This window comes from Danio rerio, chromosome 20, assembly GCF_052040795.2.
Source record: "Danio rerio strain M-AB ecotype USA chromosome 20, GRCz13ab, whole genome shotgun sequence".
Lineage (NCBI taxonomy): Eukaryota > Metazoa > Chordata > Actinopteri > Cypriniformes > Danionidae > Danio > Danio rerio.
In genome coordinates this window covers 59,477,501-59,499,614 of record NC_141040.1, presented here as the reverse complement: position 1 = coordinate 59,499,614, position 22,114 = coordinate 59,477,501, and the positions used below count along the sequence as shown (strand labels likewise).

Below are 22,114 nucleotides of genomic sequence, written 5' to 3'. Positions count from 1 at the left end.
CCACAGATGAGCTGCGCTGCGCTGCGGAGATCAATGCTGGAGTCTCCGGCCGAGGGTTTATCGATCAGACACCCAATTACAGAAGAACTACTCCTCCTGATGGATGATGATGATCTGTGCGCGCGCACGCGTGTGTGTGTGTGTGTGTGTGTTTAATAAACTTTATTTTCTGTTCATCAGTTTTCTTGTATTTTCTAAACTGAATATGTCCAAATGGCGTAATGATGGCGCAGTAGTGCTGTGGTCTCACAGCATGAAGGTCGCTGGTTCGAGTCCTGGGTCAGTTGGTGTTTCTGTGTGGAGTTTGCATGTTCTCCCCGTGTTGGTGTGGGTTTCCTCCGGGTGCTCCGGTTTCCCCCACAGTCCAAACACATGCGCTATAGGGGAACTGATCAACTACACTGGCCGTAGTGTATGAGTGTGTGTGTGAATGAGTGTGTATGGGTGTTTCCCAGTGTTGGGTTGCAGCTGAAAGGGCATCCACTGCGTAAAACATATGCTGGATAAGTTGGTGGTTCATTCCGCTGTTACGACTACTGATTAATAAAGGGACTGGATCACCTGGAGGAAACCCACGCCAACCCAGGGAGAACATGCAAACTCCACATAGAAACACCAACTGACCCAGCCGAGACTCAAACCAGAGACCTTCTTGCTGTGAGGCCACAGTGTGAGCCACCGTGATGCCCACAACTTAAAATTGTTCATTAAAAAAAAAAAAGAGAGACTATGTTAAGTGAATAGATGTGTTATGAGGGCATGAAGTGTGTGTGTGTGTGTGTGTGTGTGTGTGTGTGTGTTCCAGATCTCCAGACGTCGTCTTCAAAACCAAAGCCTTTATTAGCATCTGAGGCAGTTTATAAACATGTGATACAAAACAAACTCTGGATTCATCAAAGCGCTGTGCAGATCTCCACAGCAGCCGTGTCCGTATCTCTGCTGCTGCACTGCATTATGGGATGTTGATCTCTCCTGCAGCGTCTTTAACCCTGATCAGCTGCATAGTGTGTGTTCTGCACGTGTGTAATAGTGTGCAGTGCTGTATTGTGTGTGTGTGTTGGTGTTGTATATTACGCTCCAGCACTCCTGTAGTAAACTGCAGCTCATTGACTCTTCTACAGACGCATTCCTCTACATATGAGCTCTGATGTCATCTCAAACCTCAGTAAAGTCACTCTGTTCAAGAGTAGCGGTGAATTATCAACAGCAGAAGTGGACAGAGCAGAGATCAACACCCCATAATGCAGTGCACCACCGTTAATACACACAGCAGCTGCTGATGAGCAGATCTTCTGACAGTGTATAGTGTCAGTATTGTCCTGCTTCAGCTCAGCTCATGTCCTCTGGAGTTAAACATCGCTGATTCAGTCTGCTTCACCCAAAATAAAGACAGTAATGTGTATAAATACAGAAACGCTTCAGTCAAATGAACTGTGTGTGTGTGTGTGTGTGTGTGCGTGTTGTCCATCAGCTCAATTTTAGAGGTCTTCTTGATGATGATCCACTGCAGTCAATCTGATCATCTACTGGGAGCTTCCTCTGCTGTTTGGCAGACCCTCTGCTGCTGCTGATGATGATGATGATGATGATGATGATGATGATGATGATGTGTGTTGTTCATTTATATGATTAATAAGGGTGATGATGCTGCACAAGAGGCTGATCCAGAGCTCGCTCCTCTGGGAGGTGCTCATATAATGATGATGACGGAGAATGAGTCAGTGTTTAATAACTGCACAGTCAGTCAATCTCCTGTTAGATGCTGATTAGCTGTTATTCCCCTATATGTTAAACAGTTTTAATGACTGATGTCTGATCACTGACGTCTGTTCACTGACGTCTGTTCACTGACGTCTAATCATTGATGTCTGATCACTGACGTCTGATCACTGACGTCTGATCACTGACGTCTAATCAATGATGTCTGATTATTGATCTCTGATCACTGACGTCTGATCACTGACGTCTGATCAATGATGTCTGATCACTGACATCTGATCCCTGTCTTTCTGATCACTGATGTTTGATCACTGATGTCTGATCACTGATATCTGATGTCTGATCACTGACGTTTGCTGTATGATCACTAATGTCTGATCACTGATATCTGACCACTGACATCTGATCACTGATGTCTGATGACTGATGTCTGATCACTGACGTCTGATCACTGATGTCTGATGACTGATGTCTGATCACTGACGTCTGCTGTATGATCACTGATGACTGATCACTGATATCTGACCACTGACGTCTGATCACTGATGTCTGATGACTGATGTCTGATCACTGACGTCTGATCACTGATGTCTGACCACTGACGTCTGATCACTGATGTCTGATGACTGATGTCTGATCACTGACGTCTGATCACTGATGTCTGATTACTGATGTCTGATTACTGATATCTGATTAATGATGTCTGATGACTGATGTCTGATTATTGATGTTTGTCTGATCACTGTCGTCTGATCATTTATGTCTGTTTGATCACTAATGTCTGATCACTTATGCCTGTCCAATCTCTAATGTCTAATCACTGATATCTGTCTGATCACTGATGTCTGATTACTGATGTCTGTTTGATCACTGATGTCTGATCACAGATGTCTGATCACTTAAGTCTGATCACTTAAATCTGAGCACTGATGTCTGATCACTGATGTCTGTCTGATCACTGTCATCTGATCACTGAAGTCTGAACACTGATGCCGGTCTGATCACTGATATCTGTCTGATCACTGATGTATGTCTGATAACTGACGTTTGATCACTGATGTGTGAGGACTGATGTCTGATCACTAATGTCTGATCACTGTCGTCTGATCACTGATGTCTGTCTGATCACTGATGTCTGATCACTGATGTCTGTCTGATCACTGATGTCTGATCACTGATGTCTGATGACAGATGTCTGATCACTAATGTCTGATCACTGACATCTGATGACTGATGTCTGATCACTGATGTCTGTCTGATCACTGATGTTTGATCACTGATGTCTGATCACTGATGTCTGATGACTGACGTCTGATGACTGATGTCTGATCACTGATGTCTGATGACTGACGTCTGATGACTGATGTCTGATCACTGATGTCTGATCACTGACGTCTGATGTCTAATGACTGATGTTTGATCACTGATGTCTGATCACTGACGTCTGATGACTGATGTCTGATGACTGACGTCTGATGACTGATGTCTGATCACTGATGTCTGATCACTGAAATCTGATGTCTAATGACTGATGTTTGATCACTGATGTCTGATCACTGACGTCTGATGACTGATGTCTGATCACTGATGTCTGATCACTGATATCAGATGACTGATGTCTGATGTTTCTGACCTGTGCCCTGATGACAGCACATCATGTCTGACTGCACCTTCTTCCGGACACCAGTGTAAAAACCCAGAGACACAACATTCAGCACTGAGAGAATCACCACTGCAAACTGAGGCCTTCAACTAGACCTGTTCGGAAGTGTGTGTGTGTGTGTGTGTGTGTGTGTGTGTGTGTGTGTGTGTGTGTGTGTGTGTGTGTGTGTGTGTGTGTGTGTGTGTGTGTGTATACAGGCTACAGTACACTCAACCTCTACTGCGGTGTGTAGTCTATTGAGCAGTTCTTGGACACACAGATGTGGGTCACTGTACAAACATGAAGCGGATCTGCTGATCTCTACACTTCAGATGCTCACAGCAAGACACACATACACACCCACACACACACACACACACACACAGACACATAGACACACACACACACACACACACACACACACACATGACTGCTCAGGTAATTATGCTGAACACATCAGGTATTGCTGGAAGAGGATGAGTGTGTCTGTGTGTGTGTGTGTGTGTGTGTGTGTGTGTGTGTGTGTGTGTGTGATATGAAGAAGGCCACACTACTGAGAGTCAGAAATCAAAGAGTGTATAAACGGGATGGGGGGGGGGGCAGCCTCTACAAATGTACAGTACAGAAATATATCAGAGTCCTCTGTGTGTCTACGGCTCCATCCGCACACACACACAAACACACACGCTGTAGGAAAAATTATTATTATTCATATTAGCAGGAGCTCTCTGTGTGTGTGTGTGTGTGTGTGTGTGTGTGTGTGTGTGTGTGTGTGTGTGTGTGTGTGTGTGTGTGTGTGTGTGTGTGTGTGTGTGTGTGTGTGTGTGTGTGTGTGTGTGTGTGTGTGTGTGTGTGTGTGTGTGTGTTTGTGTGTGTGTGTGTGTGTGTTTGTGTGTGTGTGTGTGTGTTTGTGTGTGTGTGTGTGTGTGTGTGTGTGTGTGTGTGTGTGCCTGTCTGACCATGGAGAACACCACCACAAAATACTGGAGCTTATCAAAACTGTACAGGCCACTTACAGCACAGCTAGAATACAGGGTGAGTGTGTAAGTATGAGTGAGTGTGTGTGTGTGCGCGCATGTGCGTGTGTGTGTCAGCGGGGCCGGTAGTGCCGCATCAGTGGGACAATGCAGGCCGGGGGTCCTGCCAGCTTCAGGAAGGGGTTCTGCAGGAGCTCCAGTGCTGACGCCCGCTGGGACGGCTCTCGCACCAGCATCAGCTCCAGGAACGCCCGCAACACCGACGACACCTGCACACAGACACACACACACACACACACACACAGGCTAATGTTAGACAGGATGGTGCAGGACAGCTCTCACACCTGCAGAACATCATAAACACACTCATTAATGCCACATGTCATTGGTGCGACACTGTCACCAGTAGATGGAGCTGTTCAAAATAAAGCTGTGCTGTCGTCGTGAGACTATAATGACAGACGTTTGAGGCCATGTGTTCAGATGCACTGGAGTCAATGAAAAGGGTTTGATCTATGAGCATCAAACGCACACGGCTTCCTCAATATGGTCTAAAGACTGAAGATATGAGCCTAATCTGAGGAGACCTATCAGGACCAAAGTGTAGAGAAGCTCTGAGTAGAAACTAGGCATATGTCATCTCTCCTGAGCACTAGGGGGCGATGTGCTGAAACTGCAAAACATCATACTAGTCAAAACACATCAAGTTTGTTCAGGTGCTGAAGGAATGAAGCCTCATGTTCAGGTGTTAGGGGGTCACTGTTCTTAGGGTTTAGGGGGTCACTTTTATTAATGTTAGAGGTTCACTGTCATTAGGGTTTAGAGGGTCACAGTTATTTGGGTTTAGGGGGTCACTGTTATTAATGTTAGAGCGTCACTGTCATTAGGGTTTAGAGTGTCACTATTATTAGTGTTAGGGGCGCACTGTTATTAGTGTTAGGGGGTCACTGTTATTAGGGTTAAGGGGGCCACTGTTAGGGATTAGAGGGTCACTGTTATCAGGGTTTAGGGGGTCACTGTTATTAGGGTTTAGGGGGTCAGTGTTAGTGTTAGGATTTACTGATATTAGTGTTAGGGGGTCACTGTTATTAGGGTTTAGGGGATCATTGTTATCAGTGTTGGAGTCACTGTTATTAGTGTTAGGGGCTCACTGTTTTTGGTGTTAGGGGGTCTTTGTTATTATGGTTAAGGGGGTCATTGTGATTAGGGTTGGGGGGTCATTATTAGTTTTAGGGGGCTCCCTGTTATTAGGATGGGGGGGGGGGTCAAGGTTATGAGAGTTGGGGTTCACTGTGATCAGGGTTAGGGGGGTCTCTCTTATTAGGGTTAGGGGGTCACTGTTATTAGGGTTAGGAGGGTCACTGTTATTTGGATTAGGGGGTCACTGTAATCAGGGTTAGGGGGTCACTGTTATTAGGGTTAGGGGGGTCACTGTAATCAGGGTTAGGGGGTCACTGTTATTAGTGTTAGGGGGTCACTGTTATTAGGGTTTGGGGGTCACTGTTATTAGTGTTAGGGGGTCACTGTTATTAGGGTTAGGGGGTCACTGTTATTAGTGTTAGGGGGTCACTGTTATTAGGGTTAGGAGGGTCACTGTTATTTGGATTAGGGGGTCACTGTAATTAGGGTTAGGGGGTCACTGTTATTAGTGTTAGAGGGTCACTGTTATTAGGGTTAGGGGGTCACTGTTATTAGGGTTAGGGGGTCACTGTAATCAGGGTTAGGGGGTCACTGTTATTAGTGTTAGGGGGTCACTGTTATTAGGGTTAGGGGGTCACTGTTATTAGAGTTTGGAGGGTCACTGTTATTTGGATTAGGGGGTCACTGTTATTAGGGTTAGGAGGGTCACTGTTATTTGGATTAGGGGGGTCACTGTAATCAGGGTTAGGGGGTCACTGTTATTTGGGTTAGGGGGTCACTGTTATTAGGGTTAGGGGGTCACTGTTATTATGGTTAGGAGGGTCACTGTTATTAGGATAAGGGGGTCACTGTGATCAGGGTTAGGGGGCCACTGTTATTCAAGTTAGGGGGGTCACTCTTTTTAGGGTTAGGGGGGTCACTGTGATCAGGGTTAGGGAGGTCAATGTTTTTAGGGTTAGGAGGGTCACTTTTATTATGTTAAAGAAGACATTGTGATTAGTATTGGAGTGTCACTGTGATTAGGAATGGGGGGTAATTTTGTCTAAGATTTTGAGGTCATTGATTAGGGTCAGGGGTCATTGTGATTAGGGGTCACTTTGACTGGGTCTAAGATGTTATGGTTGTGTGTTAAGGCCCATCACCTTGTGAGACTCCTTGAGTCTGGGTGGCAGGTTGTCTCGTATTCTTCGCATGGCCTGCAGTGGCGGCTCGTTGAAGTACGGTGGTTCTCCATCCACCATCTCTATCACCATGATGCCCAGAGACCAGATGTCCACCTGCACACACAGACTGGTCAGACTCACCAGCACAGGTCAGAAGTCACAGGTCAGAGGTCAAGGACACTGGAGTACCTCAGTGCCATAGGGTAACCTGGAGATGACCTCCGGAGCCATCCAGTACGGCGTCCCCACTAAGGACTTCCTCTTGGGAACCTCTTTAGACACTTGAGCACAGAAGCCGAAGTCAGAAAGTTTGATCTGGAGCAAAGAACACATACATCACGGCTGCATGAGTTCAACTGTTCAACCACTGTAATAAATGAGTCAATACTTATATATCAGGATAAAACAGAATGAAATGAAGACTTCACGTACCCGTCCGTCACTGGTCAGTAGGATGGAGTCACTCTTGATATCTCTGTGAATGACGCCCTGAGTGTGCAGATATGAGAGCGCCTTCAAGACTGACAGACACACGGTGGCGATCTGTTCCTCATTCATCCTGTCAACAAACACATCATAAATTACCTCTATACAGTGACGTCCATAAATATTCGGACATCGACACAATTCTAACATTTATGTCTCTATTCACCAACACAGTGGATATGAAATGAAAGGAAGATGTGCTTTAACTGCAGACTCAGCTTTATCTGAGGGTGTTTACATCCACATCAGGTGAACGCTGTAGGAATTACAACAGTTTGCTTATGTGCCTCCCACTTGTTAAGGGTCCAAAAGTAATGGGACAATTGGCTTCTTAGCTGTTCCATGGCCAGCTGTGTCCAAGAGTTTATTTCAAGTGTGCTGTTTGCATTTGAAATCTCTTGCTGTCAACTCTCAAGATGAGGTCCAAAGAGCTGACACTATCAGTCCAGCAAGCCATCATTAGGCTGAAAACACAAAACAAAGATGTTCACCACAAGATGTAAACCATTGGTGAGCCTCAAACACAGGAAAGCCAGATTAGAGTTCTGAAATAGTCTTCACAGTGCTGGAACAACACCCTCTGGACAGAGGAGATCGAGATCAACGTGTACCAAAGTGATGTGAAGAGAAGAGTGTGGAGGAGGAGAGGAGCTGCTCATGATCGTCAGCAGTGCAGCATGGTGGTGGTCGTGTCATGGCGTGGGCATGCATGGCTGTCAGTGAACGGCTTCTCTTGTGTTTATTGATGATGTGAGGCTGAATAAAGCAGCAGGATGAGTTCTGAAGTGTGTCAGGCAATATTCTCTGCTCATATTCAGCCAAATGCTTCAGAACTCACTGGATGGAGCTTCACAGAGCAGATGGAGAATGACCCAAAGCATACTGCAAAAGCAACCAAAGAGTTTCTCAGTCCCCTGATCTGACCCATTTGAGCATGCATTTTACTTGCTGAGGACAAAACTGAAGGAGAAATTCCCCAAGAACATGCATGAACGGAAGACAGTTGCTGTAGTAGCCTGGCCGAGCACCACCATCATTTGAACCAAGTATTAAAAAGATTTTTGTAAGTATTAATAAGATTTTTGATTATTATTCTGTACTATTGGTCCCTTAACAAGTGGGAGGCACATATGCAGACTGTTGTAATTCCTACAGTGTTCACCTGATGTGGATATAAATCTCCTCAGATTAAAGCTGACAGCTCATTTCATTTATAATCCATTGTGTTGCTGTATAGAGCCAAAGATGTAGGAGTTGTGTGGATGTCCCAACATTTATGGGTCTGGCTGTGTATAGACGTATCCTCCTCTATATTGAGAGACTGCACAGAAGTCCAGCTTGAGCTGGTGTTGAGATGCATCTGCTGTCAGTGTGTGTTTGTACAGCAGTAATTTCAGCTGTTCTAAAGCAGAAGCATCACTTATCACGGATTCAGATTCTGCAGCAGCCCTGAGCAACTAACAATTATGTTTGCTCTTAGAGAAAATCAAGATCTGCTCGAAAAGCAGGATTCCAGCACTTCACAGCAGTAAAACAGCACTCATCAGAGTCAGCGATGACCTGCTCACACCAGCTCATGCTGGAAGCATCTCTGTTACACAGGTGATCATGATATTCTCCTGATCGGCTTGAAGATGATGCTCTGCTGTCTCAGTTTATTCGAGATCACTGCGGCAGCACTGGGGTTCATGTGTTTGTGTACTGAGTTGCGGCTGGAACGGCATCCTCTGTGTAAAACATGTAAAAAATGATTGCTGGTTCATTCCGCTGTGGCAACCCTTGATAAACCAGAGACTAAACCTAAATAAAGTGAGTGAGTGATAAATGACTGGAGCGGCGTTGGCTTGGTTCTCCAGTCAGTAAATGAAGAGGCTTCATATCAATCGAAATACACCATGGCGGACCCCAAGGCTCAGTACTGCGTCCCTTACTCTTTACACTTTATATGCTACCGCTAGGTGATATCATTACAAAACATGGAGTTAGCTTCCACTGTTATGCTGATGATACACAACTCTACATCTCCTCTCAACCTGATCTGATCTGTGTGTCGGAATTTACAGCTTGTGGATGACTACAATCATTCATTCACGCTCCTTCAGCTTAGTCTCTTTATTCAACAGGGGTCGCCACAGTGGAATGAACCACCAACTATTCCAGCATATGTTTACCACAGCAGATGTCCTTCCAGCTGCAACCCAGCACTGGGAAACACCCATACACACTAAAACACTACGGCCAGTGTAGTTGATCAGTTCCCCTATAGCGCATGTGTTTGGACTGTGGGGGAAATCGGATCACCTGGAGGAAACCCACACCAACACGGGGAGAACATGCAAACTCCACACAGAAACACCAACTGACCCAGCCGAGACTCAAACCAGCGACCTTCTTACTGTGAGGCGACAGTGCTCGGATGACTACACCTTTACTAGAAAATTCAGTTCTGCTAATTGGAGCAAAAATACAGCGGTGTTCGTCTGTTTCTCCTTATCCAGGGGTCTCCATCATCGTATTGTACCTGCCTGACCAGCTCAGCATGTCCCACACACATTAACAACCGCTCAGATATTGACTCCACCTTCCTGTAGATATAACGGTGAATTGACTGTCCAGATCACCGTCTGAACGAACAAACCTGATGTGTGTGTGTGTGTGTGTGTGTGTGCGTGTGTGTGTGTGTGTGTGTGTGTGTGTGTGTGTGTGTGTGTGTGTGTGGGTAAGGCCAGCTGTCGGCTGCGCTCTCATCTGTCTTGCCTGCGGCTGCGGCTGCACTGGAGGGGAACACGCAGCCATGTGCTCCTCCTCAACACTAATGTCTGTGTGTGCGTGTGCGTGTGTGTGTGTGTGTGTGTGTGTGTGTGTGTGTGCGTGTGTGTGTGATTAAAAAAGCATACGAGGATCCATGAAGGACGCGTCTGTCTCAAACTGAAGCCACACACACACACACGCACACGCACACACACAGTCGCAGTGCATCGTGTGTTAAAGATGGAGATTCAGCAGTGAAGGAAAACAGAAAACACTGAAATATAATGCAGATCCTGTTCATCATCAGTGAACAACACTGCCACTTTAACCCTTCATGAACTGCTTTATACCTTCTGTGATCAACACCTGAATTATCCGTCAGCATTTCTCACATCGATCTGAACTGAAGCATCACGCAGCTGATTCTGAAAGGATGGAAATCCTGTAGAGGAGTGGTACAGAAATGTCCAGTATTAAGTGTATTTGGGCAAAAACATAAGAATAAACTCAAACACTGAATTCAATAAGCATAAACAGGACACAAATGCACAATAAGACTCCACCTGAAGCTGTGATATACTTGACTGATCTGAGTTCAGCCAGATAGCATATGAATGTGGGCCACTTTAGGCAGTTATGCGGCACTGGTGCTCTTCCTTCAGCCCAGACAAAATGAACGTGAGCCTGAAGTGGCCCACCAAGGGGAGTCAAAGATTCACATTCATATATGGGCCATTTAAGGCAAGGATTTAGCACTGATGGCAAAATGTAATCTGAATGTGAGCCTAATGTGGCCCATGTGGAAAATGATCAATTTGGCCCAAATGATGGAGGACAAATGATGTGGGCCACAGCTGGCAAAAATGTGGCATAGTCATTTAAGGGTAATCTGGGTCTAAACCCAAAGTGGCTCACACGTGTAGTGCAAATGTGGCTCAGTTATCTTAAGACATAAGTGGGCCACTTTTGGCAAATATTCGGCACAGTAAACTCTGGCTATTGCGGCTGTGAGCCTAATGTGGCCCAGAGAAGATTTGGCAAATGTGGCCCAGTTCATTTAAAGCATATGTGGGCCACTTTTGGCAAGCCAAGTAAAAAAAACAGAAGTGACGTAATAACATGCTAATTCATGCTTGAATCAGATTCAAATGTCTGGATGAACTGATCTGAGATCTGCGTGTGTTGTGAAGGACAGATCTATCCATCCTCCAAATCATGATCAGCAATGCAGCGATTGGCTGACGGCACAGCAGCGTGATGACATCATCTGATTAATATTCAATTATCCATGAGAGCAAAATAACATCAAATGAGCAGTAAACGGCTTGTTAAATATGACATGCAATAACTTCACATCTTGTGGGCTGCATGATTGGCCCTCTCATGTGTCAAGAGCAGTTTATTCAGTTTTACAGTTAGAGCGGATTTTCCTTAATATAGTAGCCATAATAGTATTATAGTAGCCATTTTTTCGGTGTAAAGAATAACTGGATGTTTACAAAAGATTTTGATGTTGGTAAAGGCGTCTGCAGCTTTTGTGAAGCATCAAATCAGCGTCATATTAACTGTCAAGACATGTTTATGACTGCATAAATCTATTATTGCTTTTAAAAAAGTCACATATTGAGCATTTCTATTATCATACACTAATTGTACTAAAGCGAATTAAAAAATTCGTATCAATAAGTTTTCTCTTTGCACCCCCAGGTGGTCTTTTACTTTCATTTCGGAGTGCAGATTGCATAAGTTTTATTAATATATATGTATGTATATATATATATATATATATATATATATATATATATATATATATATATATATATATATATATATATATATATATATATATATTTTTTTTTTTTTTTTTTATACTATATTTATATATATAGTTAACAAAAATGTACTATTTTCCCAAGTGTATATAACTACTACTGTGAGAAAATATCATCATTGCTTGAACTGAGCCGATCTAATCCTGTTCATATGAAATGAGCTGCTCCCGACCAGGTTTGAGCTACCAGTGTTGATAACAACTCTCGGATCAGTTTTGAAGAGTGAAACGATCCTGGATCATGTCAAATCTTTAACAACCTAATCCACGTATGAAGAACAGACCGCAGGAGACTAAAAGTGACCAAATAAACACCGTCAACACAAACAGCAGAATCAACAGCAGATCATGAAAACTGGAGCATCAATAAGCTGCACAATGTGATCCAACCGGGTTCATTTCTGGTCCTTTTTCTTTTTTTACCGTGCGACCCTTCTCAACATTACATATGCTAACCATGAAGAGGCACCAGCCCGGCTATTCTGTCCTCAGATGCGCAGAAAGCTTTTGATCAGGTGGACTGGCTCTATATGTTTGCTGTTTTACATAAGTTTGGTTTTGGTGAGGCATTTATATCATGGGTCTGAATAATATACTCCGGACCGGTGTGTTCAGTCTTATCTAACGCTGACAAGTCATCAGTGTTCCCTTTGCATCGCTCAGTACAACAAGGTTGTCCACGCTCACCTGCTCTCTTTGCTATTGCAAAGGAACCTGTGACTGTAATGATAAGAGGACGTAAAATATCACAGGACTGACAGTGGGAGATAGGGAAGCTCGCATTTGCCTTTACACTGACAACATCATATGATACTTGCAGAATTGTGAAAAGGCAGTCCCCACTCTTCTGGACCTAATTACGTCATTCAGGCAGTTATCAGGGTACACCATCAACTGGTCAAAGAGTGATTTTATGCCCCTCTCTGACACGTATAAATCTGGTTTTCTGGAGAATCTCCCACTCAATATAGTTAGGGACCACTTTGTTTATCTTGGCCTAACCACAGCCTTTAGCCCCTTTCACACATACAGACCTTTCCGGAAAATTACCTGCAATTTTCCGGAAAGGTTGTATGTGTGAACAGGTCCTTTTTGAAAATCCCGGTAAATTCATTCTGGTTATTTTCCGGAAAGAGAAGTTGTAACATTACCGGCAATTTGCCAGAATGCTGCGCTGTGTGAATGCAGAAGGAAGATTGCCGGAAAGAGCGCGTACAAGTCTATAACCTGCTGACGTGAGACGTCTGCTTTAGCCAATCACAACAGTCAGACGCATTCACGTCTGCGCGGTTTATGAGAATAAAAGCCTATTTCTTTGAATATTTTTCCAGACACATTTAGCTGCTAGAAGTTAGTCAGATCACATTTATATGTTCTTCTTAATGCCAACTGTGTAAATAATCATCGATGAGATGCTTATGATAAGCCGTTGTTTACCTTCAAGCTTTGCGTGTGCCTGTGAAACAGCCTGTGAGCGCCTGCACACGCACATATTATGAACATCTCGACATGCGAAAGTGATCCTGCGAAAGTTGTTCACAATATTGATCATCCACAGAGTTTTTAATTTAGTCAAATGTTTACAAACACAAGCGCAGCCGTTTAAAGCTCATTTGTGGTGAAGGATGTCAGAATTTACCGGTATTTTGGAATGGATGTGTGAATGCTCTTTTCCGGAAAATTTCCGTAACGTCCTCGCCTGTGTGAACAGCGCTTTTTTCAATATACCGGTAAAGTCGTTGCGGAAGTTTTCCCGGATATTTACCGGTATCACTGTGTGAAAGGGGCTTTTGTCTATGATTGGGCGCATAAACTTAATCAAAATGATTTCCCTCTGTAGATTTCTTAACCTCGGCCAAAACCTCACGGTTTTTCTAACTTTTTTCAAGGATTTAGATTCTGTAATATTTTATTACATTTGGATTTATAAGACACCTGCAACCTCTGAAATTCATTTGCAGAGGCACAAGTCAGTAGGGGTTTGGGCATGCCAGTTTTTAAGCATTACCTCTGGGCTGCAAACATGCGGACTCTAATGTATTGGATAGAAGGGACCTCTGCTAAACTAACCCCTGAGACCCCCGCTGGGTACAAATGGAGACTGATCAAGCTGTAGGCACCTCTCCAGCAGCCATGGTATTCTCCAAACTAGACAAGCCCGAACTGCTGAAGAAATGAAACTTTGTCTTAAAAACACATTTTAAATCAGGGGAGAAAAGTCTCGTCTCCACCGGAGACCTCTGTTTGCACGCCAATCTGTCACAACCATTGTCTGCCCCCTTGAACAGACAAAATCTACTCCAATTGGAGAGAAAAAGGTTTAGTTTTATTGTAGGCCTGTGTGGGGATGGAAGATCGGCATCCTTTGATCAATTAAAAGAATTTAAATTTACCCCACACATTTCTTCCGGTACGTACAAATCGACCATTATATTCAGTCTAAATTGGGTAGTTTGGAAAGACCTCTTGAGAAGCTTTTTTTGATGTTTTTTAGACTCTCCAAAGTCCAGACATCTCGTCTCGTCTCTAAATGTGTTGGTTTATTGGATAGCTGTAGTGCAGCTCCCACTGAAAGGTTCAAAGCTGCCTGGGAGAAAGATTTAGGGGCTGAGATTTCTGCAGACACATGGGATAAATGCCTGGAGATGATACGGTCCTGTTCAGTGAACAGTAGACTTCAATTGGTCCAATTTAAGGTTATCCATCGGTTACACCATACTAAAGCCAAGTTGTACATGATTTTTCCCTCCACATCACCATTATGTGACGGGTGCAAAGTGACAGAAGACACGGCTGTTCATGCTTTCTGGTTTTGTCCTTTGTTATTTACATTTTGGTCAAACATACTTGATTGGTACTCTAATGGTGCGTTCACACCTGTCTTATTTAGTTGGATTGAATCGCACTAGAGTTTGTTTCCCCTGTTGGTGCGGTTGGTTTGGGCAGGTGTGAATGCAGCAATCGTACTCGAGTGCGCACCAAAAGCGGACCAAATAAGCGTACCGAGACCTGCTTGAAGAGGTGGTCTCGGTACGCTTGCAAACGAACCCTGGAGCGGTTCGTTTGTGGTGAGAATATGATCCGTACTAAAACAGGTCCAACCGCAAAAAGTGCTGCGCGTTTTGGACTAATCCAGCTGCCGTAGGCCGATGCGCTGTGCATTATGGGATATGGAGGAAGAATATTTGTTGACAGCGCTTTACCAACAGAGAGAGAGAGAGAGAGAGAGAGAGAGAGAGAGAGAGAGAGGGGAAACTTTACCTGATGGATCGTTGGTAATATTTCCGCAAGATGAGCATGTCGCAGTTTAGCTGAAATCACGGCTCCTCCTGAAGTGTCGAGTGATGCATTAAACACTGTTTTCCAGCTGCGGCCGCGCTTCATTCTCAAAATGTATAAAGCAGGCTTACAATCAGTCAGCGCTGTCGTCCCTTCATGGTAAAAAGCTACATGTTGTGTCTGCCGGTTTTGTTTACCTGCGGGAGTTCACTGGCATTTTCCTGCACGTAAATTCTGACCAATCAATAAGCAGTTTAGGAAATATGTTCAACAACATCTGACCAATAAGAGATGTGGATTTTGTCAGATTTGGTTCGTTTCAACTGGTTCGGACTAAAGCCAGCAGTGTGGTGTGAAAACGACCCAAAGACGGCAGAAGATCCAACAATGCATCATTATTGCACTTGGTGCGGACCAAAAGAAGCGAACTACAGATGTGAAAGCACTTTAAAGCTTATCATAAATCTTTAACACCTGATGCAGAACTTGCTATTTTGGGTTATTCACCACACGTTTCTCATCTCCCAGATGGCCTCCAGCAGTCTTTGTCTTTAGGTATGATTGTGGCTAAAAGGCTTTTGCTCCAGCATTGGAAGTCATCTTCACCTCCTACATTTCAAGTGTGGATTGCAGACATGACCTCGGTAATACAGACTGAAAGCCTGAGATGTCTGAGGACTCGTTCAATTGAAAAGTTTTTCAGTGTCTGTGGTTTATTTCTGAACTATCTGGGTAAGCAAACCAGCCACTCCACCTCTGAGGAATCTCCAGAGACTTCATTCACTTATTTTACATGTTTAATTATTTATTTTACTTTATTTTATTTAATTATCTATTTTACTTCTTTATTCTATTTTCTGTTGTCACTCGCTAAACTACTGTAAATGCGAATAGTATTCCTTACTATCAAAATTCTAGTGTGTTTACTTAATTTTAAGCTAATTGTTGAGTTTACTAGAAATGCATTAGTGTTGCTGACATAGTAAGGTATAAAGTTCCCATAACTAATGTAATTTGAGTAAAATTGCTTATAAGGGCTAAGCCATGCTGTTACGCATGCGTACTGGGTGGTGATTTCCCATCCCCCATCAGAGTCACAACCAACCGCCACCCAGCACCGCCATTGAAGGACAGGATTTCACATTGAGAAGATGTACTGCTGTAAATCAAGGTAAACTTTTCGTTTTAATTACTACTTTGATTTTATTTGTATAGTATCAGTAATCTGTTTATTTCCTGCACTTTGTGAAATTGTTTGCTGTTTTGTGAACTAATTAATAGCCCATGATGTTGTGACTAAACGTTTTGACCACTGCACGTTATTTGCAATAAGTTACTGTCTACTTTACTAGATAAGCTATTTTTAGCTGCTTAGTCCTTTTTAATAACTATTAATAATTTGTAAAGTTAGTAGTAATTTGTAAAGTGGGCGTTATGCTCTAAAAGAGCGGGCCGCGCCATTTTAAATGATGCACTGAGAGAGCAAGAGCGCGCGCAATGATCCGTTCAAATAGATGTAAAGTTAACACAAACTGTAGCTGTAGGTCTACATTTTTAAAAAAGAAAACGAAACCTATTTATCCGCATTACAAATACAGTAACGTTAGTTATCGCTGAACTTTAGTCGCGCTTGTTGTGACGAAAATATGCGTGTTTTTTTTTTTTTTTTTAAGATTTACTTTTATGAGATCACCTGCAGGAAGCAGGTGAGGAGATCAGCTGTGATTCGGTCCGGCGTCAGCGAGCGGCTCATGACCAGACCAGTCGTTTTTTTCTCCATGATCGCCGGGGCAGCAGCAGTTTTAACCCGCCGAGGCTTTTAGAACATTATAAAGCAGTTTCAGCTCAAAATGGACCCGTGAGTGTCGTAGGTAATTTAGGATTTCGATGCGATTACGATTCGTGTCACTGTATGAGGCAGATACATATTTACACATGATGCAAAAGTGTGCTTATGCTAACAATCCCTATGAAATTTAAAGTTAAACTTATGAAAATGCGAGAGATATTTAATTAACTCATTTATTTGTTTTATATGCTATTTGTCTTTTCTTTATGCCGTTTTGAAGGTTTATTCCAGTGTTGCCGTTACGTTATTTAGCGTTTTGTATTGCTGTAATGACAAATAAATCTGACCAGACGCGACTGAATATGTGTGATGGATAACGTTAATGATAAAGTGGTATAACTCGTACATCCAAGCACAGAAACATCCCTTTGTTTGCTCAATATCACACAAAGGCATCAACAAGCCTTTGTTATAAGCAAACTTTCTGTAAAGAAACAGGCTTTGCCAAACCTGTTAGTTTGCATTTTTAAAGAAGGTTTCACTAATTTTTAACAATTTAGGGCAAATAAATTTGAACAATTACAAGGTTGTTTAAAATGTAGCACACCATTAGAGTATTGTGAGTGGCATATTTGGTTTGTAATATCATTATATACCCTTTATTTATTTTTTATTTCAGACTACCAGTTTGTGAGCTGATATGCAGTGGAAATGTAAGTTTTGCACTTACACATCAAAGAAAACTTTTTGAACAATACCGCACAAGCCATAGAACATATTCATGAATTGTTCTATTAACGTTACCTTGTCTCCATACTGAGTGTCAGGGTAATTTTAAATCGTTTAATGCATTAAAAGTACATTTAACAAAATTCTCAGCAAAGAACTGCATGATCAAGAATAGTCCGAATATTTTGTCCATTTGAATAATCATCTGAGGACTAGTTAGAAATAGGGTTGTTGTGTTGTGATACCATTAATTTATGTTACAATACTATACCAGCTGAAGTATGGTGATACCAAGTAGTATTGCAATACTGTAATTCATAACTTAAATCCATGAAATAAAGAAAAATGTCAGAAATAATATATTGTATATGTTATTATAGGCCTACTTGAATTTAAATAATTCCCTTATTGTTGAAAAAAGTATTTGCACATCTCTTCACCTAAAATGTATTCATTCCAGCAAAAAAAATACATTAAAATAAAGATACATAAAGAAAAGAGCATTTTTCCAACAAACCTTGGCTATATGAAGTGGTCAAAAATTGTTTCCTGTTGCTTTTTTGGGTTTTTCATCTATCATACTTTTTTCACACTTATTATCGGATAAGAATCCAAAGTAATTCAAAATTTCACTTTATGAGTCATTCTTTTTAATAGATTGTCACGGTTGTTGTAGCTATTATATCATATTGACAGGAACAGAAATAAACGAATTCCGATTCAAAATGAACCATCACAAAATATGCAATAGGCTACTATAAAAGGCGCAAATTCTACAGTTTTACAACCTTAGAAGGCTCCATAGACTATTAAAATACAATGATCTATTGTTGCTGAATCGTGTAAGTATTTTAGTGACTTTTTCACATGCAGCATTATGTATTGTAGGCAGACTGTTAATGACAATACTACCGTTTACAAACTACAGTGGCACCGCCAGTATCTTGGAGCCATAGTATCACGATACTACCATAGTACCGGTAAACCGTGCAACCCTAGTCAGAAAGTTCAGTGTCCTTTTAAAGACATCAATTGAGACAAATATTTATTCCACTTTTAATGCGCATAAAAGTATGGCACACCAGCAACAATGCCATGATTATATTTAATCGGGGGTTGTGTTTATTACTGTTTGGTGACAAGTATAGCTCATGCTTTTGATGACAGGCGCCGGGAGTATTTGGCAGCTTTTATTATTCAAGAACATTTAACTATGTCATGTTAAAGTGTAACATCTGTTGCTAAATGGCATTGCATTGTATCATTGCATGTGTTTCTGATTTCTGTTTTTTGTTTTAGAATTTCGCTTAGCCATGTCAATAACACTTTACGTTTTTGTGCAAAACAGTGACATCCAGAAGGAAGTCATAGAGGAAACACCAGCTGATGCAAGTGCTGCAGAAGGTTTGTTTTCTTTTCAAAACTTTGTGTGATTTTGTGAATTTGTGTTTTTGAATGTTATTAATGACTAATAATGTTTTGATTGGATCTTTGCAGAATTCAATCGAATATCAGGAAGAAATGTGAGATCCAAGTTCTACGCTGCATTGGACACACACTGCTCGTTTGATTGAAATAAAAAAAAAAAACAGGAGAAAATTGCAGAAGAAAACTAGAAGAAATTTTCAACATGTTAATTCAAAGGTATTTTTGTGACGTCATCTTTGAATCATAATTTGCATTTGATTGCAATAAATTGCATTTGATGTTTTCATTGGGCTATAATGCATGTCTACCTGTCTTTACTTTTTCAAGGTCATCTGGCAGCAGTTCTCCGGGGTCTTTCAGTCCTTTAGAGGGATGAGTCTAAAGAAATTTTCAGGATGTGTTTTGTAAGTAGTATTATTGTTTCTGCTTTCTTAGACTGGAAATGAAGCAGTCATTCCAGTTTACTTCACTTATTAATAAAAATTTTCAATTTTATAAAAATAAAACAAATGCATTTAATGTAAGTATTTGAAAGTAAGAGGGATGTTATATTATGGCCTTTGGAGCAAGAGCATTGCTATGTTGCAAATACAGCAGCTTGTGCCGTCACAGGGTCAGTTAGCTTCATAGGCCAGTGAAGTAATGAATGCATTTCTTTAATTTTTAAACACACTTGTTTTGAAAAGGAGGAAGATTAGCTTGAAAAAAAAATCTTAATAAGTGTAATACCTATGTAATATGTTGAGAGAAATATAATTTCAGTTGAAAGAACCTGCTGGATTAAGATGTAAAAAGATAGTGTTAAAAGCCACAAAGTCAAAGATGCTCCGTATTATAACCAACCCTGTGAAGTCACCTGCTGTGGGATTGTAGATGGCTGCACCCTTGTTCTAAAAGCCATACTAAAACATAAATTTTCTTATTAAAAAATAGTTATTAATACATTTTTAAAAAGTGTGCTAAATAATGCAAACTTGACTCACTGCTTTAATCTAGCAAAACCAAATGCATTCATGAATCGGTTCCCAATTTATTAAGTTTTCCCTACAAAATATTTATATTGATTATGTAGCACCAATTGGTCTCTCACACATTTGCATTTAATTTCTTGAAAATGTTTTAAAAGTACTTTTACTGCAGTTTGTTTTATTACATTACAGTGTTTCTTTAATTAAAAAAATGTATTGTTCCTTTAGAATAGTATCATGTTCAAGATACTGGAATTTAGTACCAATCTCTGCTGCAATTTTAAGCAGCAAATTTCCTGCTAACATTTTAAGCACTTTTGAGCACATTTTTAAACAGCACTGTTTTGCCATTCTGTTCACAGGCTTAACAGAAATGACACTCAACAATGCTCAAATGTTAGCAGGAAATGGATGTTTTTAAAATTACTATATGGATTGGTAATAAATTCCACTATCATGACAAGCCTAGTAGAAGCAGTACAGGCAAATCCATCGTGTTGGTCTACATTGAAGAAGGAGCACCATAGCATGGCCTTCTTATAAGAAGCATTTGAATGTAAAATGTACTATAAACACAAATAGTCATGCTAATAAGCAACTAGTTAATAGGGTAATTGGTTCCTACTAAAGTGTTACTAAATTAAGCACAAGGAATTGTATTTTTTTCACCTCTGCTTTTGGTCTCCTGGCCACTACATGCTTTATTAGTGCCATTTAGAATATCAAACTTTACTTATTTTTCTTTCTCTATTCATAGGATGTAATTGTAGAGTCGGACTTCAGTGCAGAAGATGTTGGCCTGCTGACTGTCGTGTGTGAAGATGTCTAAAGAACCTCATTATGGATGCAATGTGGGCCTTTATACTGGAAGGAAAAGTGGTTATGGACTTTGCCACATGCAGTATGTTTCTTTTTTTGCTTTGATTTACACACTGAATTCAGACTACCCAAAGACTTTGAGCAATGCATTTGAATTTGTTCAACGTGTGTTGCTTTTGCTGGGAGGGAAGCGTAATGTGTTTTATTCGGCGAGCGCCTATATACTGCTGTGCTTTATGTTTAAAGGTTCAGATATAATGGCATGTTTAATTACAAAGTGTTGCTTTTTAACATGTTGCTGTTTGCAGTGTTACATTTAGGACTGCAGCATTTTGGTGTTTAAAACACTTTTTTTTTTTTTTTACCAAAAAAGTGTATTGTGATTTATAGGGTTGTCAAAAGTATTGAGTTTGGTACAAATCGGTACTGAAATAAATAAAAAAAAAGTCCATCCATTTCCCACTAACATTGCAAAAACTGATTGGCCATTGTGTTCACATGCTCAGTAGATATGACTGATTGGCTTTGAAGGTCATTATTTTTACCACACTTCACCACTGTTCACCAGGTGCAAAGATACAAAGACACTGGATAACTTCAAAGCACTGTCGATCAGTCGATTCATCACCAGATAGCTTATATGTTAGCTTCTAAACAAATCAGCTATCGACATGGCTTTGAAACACTTCAGTGTCTGTGTAACTTTGTTTGGACTCAGTGAAAAATGGTAAACCTATGACAGTCACAGCCAATCACAGTCATTTCTGTTGAGCATGTGAACACAGTGGCCAATCAATGGTGTTTAAGAACGAGCTCAGTAGCACTCAAATGCTGGTGGAAAATGGATATTTTTAATATTTCAGTATTGATTGATACCAAACTCAATACTTTTGACCACACTAATGTGATATTTTCTGTAGGAAAATCTAAACTACACAGTCTAACAAATTAGCTTTAAAGCTTAATATCTGTTCCTCTGTGAGTGTCTATATGCTGCCATGTTTAAGGTGCTGGTGCAATGGCATGTTTAATTACACTAATTCAAGTATCTTTTTTCCAAGTGTCAAGTATTTAAAGTTTTTTTGATAGATTTTCAAACCTTTTCGAAAACTTGTGTTTTAGGGTTGAACATGTTTATTATATTTTTTGTCTGTATTGCTGTTTACAGTATATTACAGCATGTACAACAGGCTTTTACAAAACTGTATTGTGTACAAGTGTATTGTGATACTAAAATATCACAAGTGTATTGTGAAATTCTGCTAATTTTGTCAAATAAAATGTTTACATTTAAGACCTGTATAATGTCATTACTTGTAGGTTGAACTACATATTTTATGTTCAGTTTAATTGAAGAAAATGTGGAAACCGATTGCACGTAGTTTCTTTAGTT

The 22,114-nt window shown here is 41.2% G+C and overlaps 1 protein-coding gene and 1 long non-coding RNA gene across 12 annotated transcripts in view; one reads left to right on the top strand and one right to left on the bottom strand.

Annotated features, from left to right (window-relative positions):
* Window positions 1-821: 821 nt before the first annotated feature.
* Window positions 822-22,114, bottom strand: part of pak5 (p21 protein (Cdc42/Rac)-activated kinase 5) — an 83,943-nt gene continuing 62,650 nt past the window's right edge. For 5 of the 9 annotated variants that reach the window (XM_087296538.1, XM_087296539.1, XM_087296540.1 and 2 more), the window contains 4 exons: window positions 7,074-7,200; window positions 6,831-6,956; window positions 6,621-6,755; window positions 3,922-4,607 (listed from right to left, as the gene is read on the bottom strand). In XM_087296538.1, coding sequence (XP_087152664.1) covers window positions 4,452-4,607; window positions 6,621-6,755; window positions 6,831-6,956; window positions 7,074-7,200 — 544 coding nt within the window. In that variant the 3' untranslated portion in view covers window positions 3,922-4,451. 9 annotated transcript variants of the gene reach the window in all.
* On the top strand, window positions 16,111-22,015 carry LOC137488711 (uncharacterized). Of its 3 annotated transcripts, none has more exons than XR_015519003.1 (6): window positions 16,111-16,159; window positions 17,457-17,490; window positions 18,855-18,910; window positions 19,004-19,150; window positions 19,262-19,338; window positions 20,660-22,015. It is a non-coding gene; the product is annotated as an uncharacterized LOC137488711 (long non-coding RNA). The 3 variants fall into 3 exon arrangements; XR_015519004.1 differs by lacking the exon at window positions 16,111-16,159 and adding an exon at window positions 16,706-16,846; XR_015519005.1 differs by lacking the exon at window positions 16,111-16,159 and adding an exon at window positions 16,706-16,859.